The sequence below is a fragment of the Talpa occidentalis genome, unplaced genomic scaffold (genome assembly GCF_014898055.3).
Source record: "Talpa occidentalis isolate TD23 unplaced genomic scaffold, MPIMG_talOcc4v2.1 talOcc4.9, whole genome shotgun sequence".
NCBI lineage: Eukaryota > Metazoa > Chordata > Mammalia > Eulipotyphla > Talpidae > Talpa > Talpa occidentalis.
The window spans coordinates 8,021,246-8,033,322 of NW_023605305.1; the positions used below are offsets into that span (position 1 = coordinate 8,021,246).

The 12,077-nt window shown below is 43.5% G+C and overlaps 1 protein-coding gene across 1 annotated transcript in view; it reads left to right on the forward strand.

Moving 5' to 3' along the window:
* Positions 1-371: 371 nt before the first annotated feature.
* The window catches only part of DNAJC16 (DnaJ heat shock protein family (Hsp40) member C16), a 31,169-nt gene continuing 19,463 nt past the window's right edge, over positions 372-12,077 (forward strand). Inside the window, exons 1-4 of the mRNA XM_037498254.2 lie at positions 372-510; positions 2,240-2,424; positions 6,298-6,364; positions 8,227-8,563. Of these exons, the coding sequence (XP_037354151.1) occupies positions 2,258-2,424; positions 6,298-6,364; positions 8,227-8,563 (571 nt within the window). The 5' untranslated portion in view covers positions 372-510; positions 2,240-2,257. The remainder of the gene's footprint in view (positions 511-2,239; positions 2,425-6,297; positions 6,365-8,226; positions 8,564-12,077) is intronic.

The following is a 12,077-nucleotide window of genomic DNA, read 5'->3' on the forward strand; positions in this document are numbered from 1 at the left end:
CTTCCAAGGATGACGCTTCTGGAGTCTATGAATAGGGTTAAAGAGAAGAGGGACCAGCAATTGCTTCCCCACCCTGGCAACTGTTGCTAGACGAGGGCCATCTCCTGGTAGGAGTGGAAACTCGGCTCAGGACCGGGGAGGTCTTTCTGGCATCCCGTCATGCATCGCGACTTTGCCTCGCTAGGAAGCAACGTTTTGGCCTCTTTGGTCACGAACATCCCTTTGGATCCAGCCAAAGAGCGCGCCTCGTTCCTATGGCAATCGCGCCAAGTCCACGCGCAGACGGCAGGTGGCGAGGGTCAAACGGATTCGCGAAGTAGTCGCCCTCACTCCGTTCGGTTCGCGCCTACGGTGCGCCGCGCCTTTAAATATCACGTGACTACCACTGCCTCGCCCCCACCGCCTTCCCCTCCCAGGCCCGGCGAGTACTGGCGTGCAGCGGAGGCTCCCGGCTCGGTGGACTAACTGGAGCACGGTCGCCGCAGCCGCCTAGGCCGGTGCCCCATCCCGGTAACTCCTTCCCGGCGTGGCGCGCGGCAGGGCCGGGCAGTCTCCGATCTTCCTTCAATTCCTCCTCGTTCCGGGTTCCCGCTGGGCCGGGGTGGGGGGGCGCCCAAAGCCGGCAGGCCGGGCCCAGGGCTCTCGGGGGGCGGCGGGCGGGGGACCCCGCGGGAGGCTCCGGCGGGAGCTCGAGGAGGGGCTGACTGAGCTCCAGGGCTTGTACCTGGGAGCGGCCGCCTGGTCCGGGGGACACTGCCGTGGGCGGCCGCCTACCTGTTGGGCAGGTTGCTTCCTGCCCTGAGGCCAGCACCGTGGAGCGGTCAGCGCGAGAACTTCCCAGCCCGCGCCTCCCTCCCCCGCGGCCGCTGGGGCCTCCAGGAGGAGCGACTGGCACAGTTGAATAGGGCTTAAGGAGTTGCACTGCATGGTAGAAAAAAATTAGTAATAAGTTACACTTATTGACTGTTGACCCTGTGTTCTGCTTCACCTTTACCTTTACCTCCCTTGGGGATCCTTTCAGGGTGCGTTATTCAGCCCCATTTTATGAATAAAGACACTGAGGCTTAGCAATTTTAAGGAACTTGCCCAAGGTCATAAACTGGGGGAGGACAGCTCCGGTTGTCCCCTGATTCTGGAGCGCCTGTGCTCAGCTAGTAACTGCTTCACCTCCCCGAGTTTCAGCAGGACAGAATAGATAGATAATCGTTTGCTTTAGCATTTTATTCAACACCCCTGTGGTCCTAAGCATTGGCCATCAGATTGATCTGTTTCGGAGAACTCTGGGCAGCATTTAGATACCCACTGTCAAAATCCACCACTGTTACACCTTTGCCCACCTTAGGTAAGTTGTCACACTAGTCACTTGAACCTGACAACTTCAGTCATGTATGAGAAGTCAAGATCCATGTGGCCCTTGAAAAAAAATCATTGTGTGATATCAGACATCGTAATCCTGGAGTGTCAGTGTCTGTGCAATACAGCATTACCTTGTTGGTTAACCAATCAGGATTATTTCCCAAACCCACGTGTGCAGTCTTTACTGATAATCCCCTTTTATGTAGAAAATTAAATTTTTTCTCATCTGAGATCTTCATTGTTAATGACCATATTGATGATGATGAAAGAACAGCTCATTTTCTGGTTCAAATGACATAGTGAGAAGGAAGAGATTTGAAGCATAATAAGTTCTAACTGCACAGTCCATTGAGAGTACCTTACATTTTGTATTTGTACTTTTTTAATCCCTAAGAGCAACACAACTATCCCATTTTGTAATTTTGCACATGGTGAATCTCACTAATATATTTAGCATGTACTCAAGGAGTGATCCTTAAACCACATATTTGAAGTATAAGTGATTATTGCCAGAATAAGTGAAAGTGTATTTGCGATGTCGTCACCTGGGTTTTCCTATGATATTTTCCCACATTCACTTATTATTTCTTCATTTCATTCATTTTCAGTCATTTCCAAAGCTTTTCTGATCCGAGGAGTCTAGAAAATTGCGATGAATTCTTACTACTCACCTTTTCATCTCTAATAGTTCTTATTTGTGATATTCAAAAACAGCAGCAAGATTGTGGATTTTAAAAGATATGGTCAAACAACTTGACACTTTTCCTGCGCAATATCTTTTATTTGTTTTGTTTTTCATCTATATATCTTATACCTTTACCTAAAAAAGCAAGACTCTCCCGCTTTCTACCACTGAAACTTATTGCTTCTTCCATCATTTCAGCTCTGGAAAGGAAGAGAAATGGAAGTGAAAAAGTTGAGCATTTCCTGGCAGTTCTTGATAGTTCTGGTTCTGATCCTGCAAATTCTGTCTGCGTTGGATTTTGACCCATACAGAGTCCTAGGGGTCAGCCGAACAGCCAGTCAGGCCGATATTAAAAAGGCTTATAAGAAGCTCGCCCGGGAATGGTAGGTGAAACAAAGAAATAGAAGTTTAATATAAGCTAAGCAGTTTTAGCAGGATAATGGAGCCTTATGCTTAGCTTTTATTTGTCTCTGTTTCTAATTCAATAAATATATAATATATATATCTGTCTGTAGTATTTTATGTGGGAGGACGAATATTCGTGTTATTCTGTCATTTTTAGGAATAAGATCCCAAAGCCTGTGTTACTGTGAAACCCCCTTCTAAGAATTCTGTGGCTTAAAGAATTGCCTTCAAGTATTGCCTTACTGTTAATGTATTTAATGTTAAAGTAAAGTAGGCTGGAACTTTAATTTTTTAAATATAGATGTAATCAACAAAGGATAAGCTGCCCTTCCCAGGATATATTATTCATAAAGCAGCTCTTTATGAGTGTCCTTGCCAAAGGGGACACTAGCCACTCCTATTCTCTAGATTATTAATTTTTAAGCTTTCCAAAAATTTTTAAAATATAAACTCTTGCCCTCAATTTTTTTAAAAAAAAAAGAATATTCAGGAACTGAGCACATTCCTTTTAAAAATTACCTTTTTTAAAATCATCTTATAGAAGAGTCATATTCTACCAGCAGATAATGCCTATAACTATGAAAGTGTTTGTGAATTAGCAGGACAGCAATAACTTTAAATGTTATTTGCACACACATATGGTCACTTACTCCACTGCTTTGGACATGCCAGAGTGGATGTGTCGGGTCATATAACAGGAGGACAGGATGGAAAAGACACATACACGCTGGGTGAACCAACCATATGTATTGAGGGGAACCATCAGTGAGCACCTACTGCATGCTGGGCCCAGATTCTATGCTTTTTCTCTCATCTAAACTTTATAATTACCTTCTGAGGGGGGATAGTACTGTCCTGTTTGGGGTGAGGAAATCCACACTCAGACCTGTTTACTCTGCATTATCTCCCAGTCCCATAGGTCGACCTACTGCATAGCAAATAACATAGGTAGTTATTTGCTCTTTTGTGTTTTAATCACTTACCATCTGGACAGAAGTAAGAGTGAGCAGGTCAGTGCCTGGGTGTGTAGGAAATTATACAGGAGCAGAGCTGCTTTGTGCAGCTGGGCAGACCCTGCCTGACACCATCATTCTTCAGTGAGAGATGGATTCTAGTATTAAACTGGTTGCAGTCAAGATAGTTGCAGTAAAAGATAGTTTAAAATACAATCTTTCAGGGCCTCTCCTGGTGGCGCATTTGTTGAGCGCTGGGTTGCGAGGCTGCCCGCAGCCTCTGCAGCGCCAGTTCTGTCCCCGGCCACCGGTGAGGGTCCCACAAAAAAAATAAATAAATAAATAAAATACAATCTTTCACATACATAGATATTTCAGACCATATATCATTAGGAATCCAAAACAGGTTTCTAAAAACATAAACTCTAATTATGCATGGACCTTGTCCAAGGGACCCTCTTTAGGGCAGACTTGCTTTCTACAACACTTCTTTATATGTAAAGCAAAATATGTAAACCCACAGTTCATTCATAAGGTAGCAACATTCATTTGGACAGGGTCTGGCTTTTGACAACATTTAAAAACCGAAATGAGAACTTGAGTAAGTAAGACTTACTAAAATGTAGCTGTGTCTTGTCTGTCTTCCAGAGCTGAAAAGGGTGTTAAGATATTAATTCAATGAATCACATGCTTCTCTTCCTTAATTAGATTCTCTGTAGGAGTAATTCATCATGGTAGAAATATATAGTCAATCCAGTGGAAGTCTAAAATTTTGCTTTACCTTTATACTTTCACAGTTTTACTGTTTTCTGCTGTTTTGGCTGTGGCAGTGTTTATCACTGAAATAGCTTGTGTCCCTTCATAGTGGCTGCATATGGTTTCATATCCGCTGGAAACAGCAGTGTTCTCTGATTTGGCTTCTCAGAATGAGTTCTGGGATTAATGTTGGTTTGGATTCATAGTCACCTTCTACTCTGTTGTGCTACTTACCTGTGTTTCTCAGACTTCGCAAGAGCTTCCCCTGGGCTTGGTAAAGCTATTTAAATTTACTTTCAGTTTTATCATAGGTATTTTTTTTTTTTTTGTCATCATCTTGGGCAACATAACTCCTTCCACACCCAGAAAAAGATGCCATAAAATTTGATTTGAGACAATCATATCTGATATGAACAGTCACTTGAACAGTAAATTGAACTGTCTGATACTTTATTGTATTACTTTTTCAACCTTCATTTTTATTCCCCAAGAGGCAGCTGCACAGCCATAGCTACCAGAAAAAGTCTTTGCTTTGAAATGTAAAGGCTGTTGATTAATGGCAGTTTGTGAAATGTTACATGTGTGTATTGGATGGTCCTTCCGAGCACTGAGTCTATGCTTCTCTAAATGTTTTCAACTTTGTGGCCTCTTCCTACGATTAGGAAAATATTCCTTATAAGCTGAAACAGTCTTGTGGTTGCCGCCCATTCTTGGGCCTTGGTTTCCTCTGCTTCAGGACCTGTGGTTTTACCCCAGCTGCCCTGGAGACTCTCTCTTCAGTTCAGTCTCCCTAAAAGCCCCTTCCTACCTTTCTTTCCCTAGAGGTCTATGTGCCAACTCTTCATTTGTGTGATTGCATAATTTTTATCTTCTCAACCTTTGGCCTAAGTTTGAATATTGAGAACACTTTTTTTTTTTAATTTGGTTTTTGTCATCCAGAAACATGCTTTGGAGCCACCACCTTGTCCCCTTAAGTCACACTTTTCATTGTGCCTGGCTGCAGCTGTTCCCCTAACATTCACAGCCAGGATTAAAGAGTTAATGTAGGGAAATAGCCAGCTGCTTGAGGCTAACTTCTTTTTAGAGAAATCAGAATATGTGGTATAATTCATTAAAATAGGTTCCTGTTAGAATAAGTTGGTCAAATCTTACACTTTATTTTTTTAAAATTTGGGTGCACCTAGTGCTGTTTTTAGTAGTTATTTGCTTCCCAATGGATTATTTCTCATTCCAGAACCTTTTCTAGCGGAAATTTACTAGAAGTAGCAGAAGTGATTCCAATAAAGAATAAACTCTATAATAGAGTCTCTAAATAAAATGAACATTGACAAGTTACCAATTTACATCTTGGGACTTTCTATGAAAGTAAAACCCAGCTCCTACTTTCCAGGATTTTAAAACCCCCAAAACTGAAATTGGTGTCAACACAGGATAATACATAACTGCAAGATGGATACAGTTCACTGCTGACTGTGTAGAATAGCAAACATTAGCTCTAATAGTAGTTGAAGTCACTACAGTACTTAAACTGGAGACTTCTCGCATCTTAAAACTTGTTCATCTTAAAACTTGAATAGGTCATGTGTAGGTGAAAGGGAAGCACAGGCAGAACGGGGTAACCAGAGGAATAATGGAAACTACAGTGTTGGCCTTTGAATGTCAACAGCAAAACACTCTTTGGAACATGGTTGCTACTAAGCAAATCCTTGGTGCATCCTAAAAACTGTTTGCTGTGTCTCCCTGAGTCATGGGAAGAAACGTCTACGCTGGCAGCATTCTAACCCTTCGCGAGAGACTGCTCTCTGCCAACAGTGTCTACCCTTGAGCTAGCTCTGGCAGTGGTGGGGAGCAATCCATGTAAAGACCCCTCTCCCCACATCCTCAGTGAATGCTGCATGCTCGCGGGTGCTTCTAACTGTGCCCAGCTGAAGCACTTTTGGAAAAAATTACCTGTTTCAAGCTTTCATTTATTAATAGTCATGTGAAGCAACTGATTGCTTTTGCCATTTATTTTTAAGAAGCCGTCCTCACAAAATGGCCTCCCATCTGCCTCTGAGATAGTGAACTGTGTATACAAGGATGTGACTTGACTGTGGGTAAAACATTAAATCCGTTCTCATAGCCTGTTCGTTTGTGTTTCAGGCATCCTGACAAAAACAAAGACCCTGGAGCAGAAGACAAGTTCATTCAGATTAGCAAGGCTTACGAGGTATCATGTCAAACTGTGATGCATCCATTAGCTCTTATAAAACGTGTCCCAGGAAATCGTTTTGTAAAGTCCTCTCCAAAAGGGCATGATCCCTTGAGCAAACACCTGTCTGGCCACAGTCAATATATTGAAACTAGTGCCTGAACACTACAGCCCTTGACAAAAAACTGGCCAGTCTTAAATGCTTTGATTGGAATTACAGAATTATCCTGAACGTTTGTCTCTATTTCCTGTTTAGAAACTTACATTACATGTTTGCTTTTGCAGCTCATATGTTAGAAATGTATATTAAAGGATCCCAGACCAGTTTGCCCATGGTTATTCAAGTGGCACAAGGCCACAGACACATTTGAACTAATGGTTTGCCAGTATGTCAGCTTAAGTAGGTTAGTCTGGAATGTCTATAAAAGGCAGGTCCCAGGCCTCCAGATTTGAGTGGCACAGTGCTCCTCAGCAGGTAGTGCTTAGATCAGAGCATGGCACATCATCCTAAGATAGGGCTCCGATTTTGAACTCCAGAGTTATTTCATCACCCACCATCGTGGCCATGGCAGACTACCCAGCTCCCTGGCACCTTTCAGGGACACTTAGGGGTTCCCAAGCCACGCCCCTTCAATTGTCATCCACATGCCAAACAGCCCACCAGAGGTTTCAAAGGAAGAAAAGGCTGTTCTCCACCCGATCGGGTCACAGTGACCTTTGAGGGCACCTGGAACCTTCCAGTCATGTTGGCGTGTAGCCCAATCAGATACCTTCAGTTGTCCCTAGCTTCCTCACAGGAAAGAAATATACTGCTGAGAGGAGCAGCGAGCAAGAAGAGAGTTTTCATCTGCTATTCCAAAGTTCTTTTTTTTTTTTTTTTTTTTTTAAGATTTATTTATTTATTTATTTATACAAGAACCAGGGTACAGACCAGATGCACAGGAGGGTGAAAGGATTCACCAGAGACAGAGCAGGGAACAGAACAGGCAGACTGACAAAATACCCTGCTGAGGGGAGCAGCGGGCAAGACAGGAGAGGTCTGCTGTGCCATGTGGGACCCTCGCCGGCTGGTCAGGATCGCACCCGCTCTGCAGAGGCTGCGGGCAGTTTCAGAGCGCTATGTTCAACCCGTGCACCACTGGGGAGGGTCTCCAAAGTTAATTCTAAGTGAAACAAAGTCAGCTAACATACAAGGTCTTAACTCAGTCCTGTGGCTGCTTTTTGGTGTTCAAAGCTTTCATATCTTGGTTTGAATTATTCCAACTTACATGATTTGACTGAGTCAATTTTCGTACAGTTGAGCCCTAGTGATCAAAGTTATGTTTTGTTTGTTTTGCTGATGTGTTTTTAGTCTTATGATAGCTCAAAATCTTTAAAGGCAAGATGAGCATAAAGACCTAAATGTCTGGGGCCTCCCTGGTGGCGCAAGTGGTTGAGCGCAGCGCTGTGAAGCTGTCCGCGGCCTCTGCAGTGCCTGTTCGATCCCTGCCGGCCTCGGAGCAACCCGTGTGGCGAGCAGACCTCTCCTGCCTGGCCCTCTGCTCCCCTCAGCTGTGTGTTTCATCTGTCTGCCTGTTCTGCTCCCCCCTCTGTCTCTGGTGAATCCTCTCACCCTCCCGTGCATCTGGCCTGTACCCCAGTTCTTGTATGCATAAATAAATAAATCTTTAAAAAAAAAATAGACATAAATGTCTGAAATGTTTCAGTCTTGAAACACTGAATATTTCCATTGAGAGAGCTGGCATGTTGAATGACTGCATTTAGAATATCTAATCACACCATAGTCTGTACACTTATTTTCTCCCTTTGTCTTACAAGCTGCTTACAGGAAAGGCCTTTGTGTGAATTTATTTTCATTTCTGTCCTTTCTTTTGTTATAGATTCTTTCCAATGAAGAGAAGAGATCAAATTATGATCATTATGGAGATGCCGGAGAGAACCAGGGCTACCAGAAGCAGCAGCAGCGAGAATATCGCTTCCGCCATTTCCATGAAAATTTTTATTTTGATGAATCTTTTTTTCACTTCCCTTTTAATTCTGAGCGGCGGGACTCAATTGATGAAAAGTATTTATTGCACTTTTCACATTACGTGAATGAAGTGGTTCCAGATAGCTTCAAGAAACCCTACCTCATCAAGATCACCTCAGACTGGTGCTTCAGCTGTATCCACATCGAGCCCGTTTGGAAAGAAGTCGTTCAAGAACTGGAAGGTTTGGGTAAGATCATTTTATTCATTGGAAGATGTTTATATAGGAGAAGGTGACTTTTATACCCTTACTTTTATGGAAATTTGGGGAAGAAGGCAGTTCATGTGATTTCTCCTCACAAGTTCGTGACGACGTATGTGTTTTCAGAAAGGGGAACTATCATAAACCACTTTCGCTTTGCTTTATCTGTATAGTCTCCTAACTTCTAGTTGGGGACCTCTTACATAAGAAAAAGGAGCTTAAAAATTATTGGTTCAACAAAGCAACCCTCAAGCATCAATGTCAGCCCTGTAAGAGCTATAGATTAAGTTTACGGTATGTGTGATCTCAGTCTATTCATTTGCTAGGATTGCCGCAGCACACCACCACCAACCAGGTGGTTTAAGCAACAGAAACTTAATGTTCTCATAGTTCATGAGCTTAGAAGTCCAAGATCAGAGACCTCTGTCCTTGGCTCAGAGATGGTGCCTTCTCCTTGTGTCTTTACGCGGTCATCTCTGCCTTCTCCTTGTGTTCTGCATATTAGATCACTGTCCAACTTAGTTACCCCCTTTTAAGTTAATTACCTCCTTAAAAACCCTAGCTCCAAAAACGGTAACATTCTGAAGTATTGGGGATCAGGGTTCAACATATGGATTTGTGCAAGGCGAAGGGACACGGTTCAGCCCCTCACCCTCTTATGGTCATGGGTTCCCATTCTAGGTCACTAGTAACTTTGTTCCTGGTTACCACTAATGCCAAGGAAATTTTAGTGTTCTGGTTATTTTAATTACTCCAAAAAGTTGGAATTACTGCATTAGATGTATGTGTGTGTTTTCTAGGAATTAGCAGGCCTAGTCTTGAGTCACCAAAAAGGGAGAAACTCAGCCATGGGGGCTCAAGGGCTTGGACTTCCTGGAGGGAGTGTCCACTGAAAACCAACAGTTCTTTTATTCTAAGACAGAAATTTTCAACCTGTCATTCAGAAGCTCTCAGGTACCCACATTGACCAAAATACTTTCCTGCAGTTGGATAAAGACAGTCTTAGAAAGTGAAGGCGTTAGCACAATACCTTATATTTGGCGAACAGTCAGTGGATGCTTGCCGCTGGTGCAGAATGAATGACCAAGGGGTTGAGATCAGCTGGGAGCCACCAGATTGAAAGGCTCCATCACAGAGAGCAATTGCATGTTACGTCATGCTAGCTGGAGTGCTGAAAACGACTTAACCTCTTTAGGCTAAGAGCTGACATTAACCCAAACATAAACCTTAAGCCATTGCATAATTTAGGATGGTAATGATTTACATCAAAGTCAGGACAGAGCCAACACTATACTTTAAACATGCAGGGCAAATACAGGGTGTGAGAGCACAGCTTGGTGGTAGCTGTCACAGACACGAGGGTCATACCAGCACCCAAATGTCAGCTCCATGTCCTTAGGCAAATCACTGAACCCAAGTTTCTTCATCTCCAAAATAGGTGTGATAATGTCAAACCAACAGCATTCTTATGAAGATTAAGTGAGAAAAATTTATGTTAAGAGCCTGATTAATAAATTAATAAATATATTATTCATTAATATTAAATGTTTAACCAGAAATTTTGGTTAACCAAAGTAAAATTTTTGAAAGCACCTATTTTATGAACTCCTTTTAAAAATCTTTCTTAAATGTGTTAATCCACTTTCTTCAACTCACTGACTGTCAAGCTCTGACTTTTGACTTACTTTAGCTAAGTCTTGAAAGATGCTTGCAGGTTGCCAGGGGGGCCGGTGGGGTGGGGGAGGGTGGTGCAATGAAGGAGTAACATTGCAGGCAGCGGGAACTACAGCAGAGAAGCCGAGGGCACCGCAGGTGAGCCAGCAACAGGTTGTGACCTGGGCATAGACGAGACGGGAGGAGCCTGCTGGGAGCCAGTGACAAAGAGCCTTATACCCCAACCACAGAAGCTGGCCTCTGTTTTATTGTATATAGTAAAGCCCAGAGACATTTTTACGTAGAGGAAGGTCTATCAGACCGACGCCCAGCAAGCTCACTGCTAAAAGCATCGGAAGGACAGATCGAAGAAGTCGAGGGGAAAGGCAGGGATGTTACTAGCCCCGGCAAGATATTTGTTGGCCTGAACTAGGCGGGTAGGCAGAGAGCAGGTAGTTCGGAGGTAACATCATGGAGGTGTGGTGGGACCTGGCTCCTGTGGGCCACTTGAATGTGAGAAACAAGGAAGAGGAGTCAGGATTAACTCCGTATCCCACTTTGAACGACTGAATGGGCAGGGAACACAGAGAAGATTTGAATTTGGGGAAAAGCATTTCTAAATAATAAGGACAGTTTGGACATGCTCAATGTAATGACGTGAAAGTAATATAAATGTGATGGTGATAATAAATATATTAATAACAATAGCTTTTATATTTATTGAGAGTTTGCCACCTGCACTGTTCTGAATATCGACTCATTAAACTGCGGCCTCTTGAGGCAGGTGCTGTTGCCACCCCTGCTACAGCTGCCTAGCCACTCTCCAGCGCCTTGTCAAGGTCCCACACTTGGTGTTTGCCAACGCTGGGATTTCAGCCTGGGCAGTTTGGCTTTGCATTGGCATGACGCCGTGCTGCCTTTCAGTGTCCTTAAATGTCTGATGAAGGTATATCTTGCTATTCTTTAGGATTGTTTTGCTGTTTAATCCTAGTAAGTCACAACTCAGATGACAGAGATGCTAGGGGCTGGATTTAAATCCACGGAAGTTGTGTTTGCTGAGTATTTAGTCCATTCTTCCATTCCACCCCACGGCCCAGGGAATCTAAATGTATTAGATTCACTTGGTTTATAAACCAGTTGAGCAACATGGGGATGAGATCCTTATAATCGCCATGGTCGTTCCCTAACCGATGAGGCTGCATCACCCTTTGCGACAGATACCGTGGAAAAAGTTTCCATTCTGAGTTGACACAGCAGCCAGTCTTAAAGATCAGCTGAGTCGTCTGGGGAAGCTGGGACATTATCTCAGAATAACACAAGATCCCTGAATTGTCGTTTATGCACAAAATAGAACAGTTCTCCCCAGAGGAGAAATGTAACAATTCCTTAGGTGGCGTCTGCAGTCATGTCACTTGCAGGAGCCTCCAACACTCATAGACAACCCCACTGGGGAGAGGGGCCCAGAAATAGTCAGCACTGCCCTGACCTTGAGGATCTTGCCATCTAGTGTACCCCAAACTCACACAAGCACATTTACAAGTACAAAGTAACAGTGCAACAAGAGAAGATGACAAGGAATTCATTCCATGTTCTCATATAAAGCTTTTTTCTGGATGAGCTTTTTCAGACACTAATGTATGTCTTAGAATATTTTTTATTTAAGCATCTCCGTTGATTATATTGTGCTGAGTGCTTGATGTGGATCATCTATCCCCCAAAGCAACCCAGTGCAGGAGACTGTTGTTATCCCTGTTTCACAGATGAGAAAAGTGAGGCCCAGAACATGAAGGAGCTAGCGGGGTCACACTGTGCAGAAACAGCAGTGTTGGGGTGCAGATTCAGAAGTCGA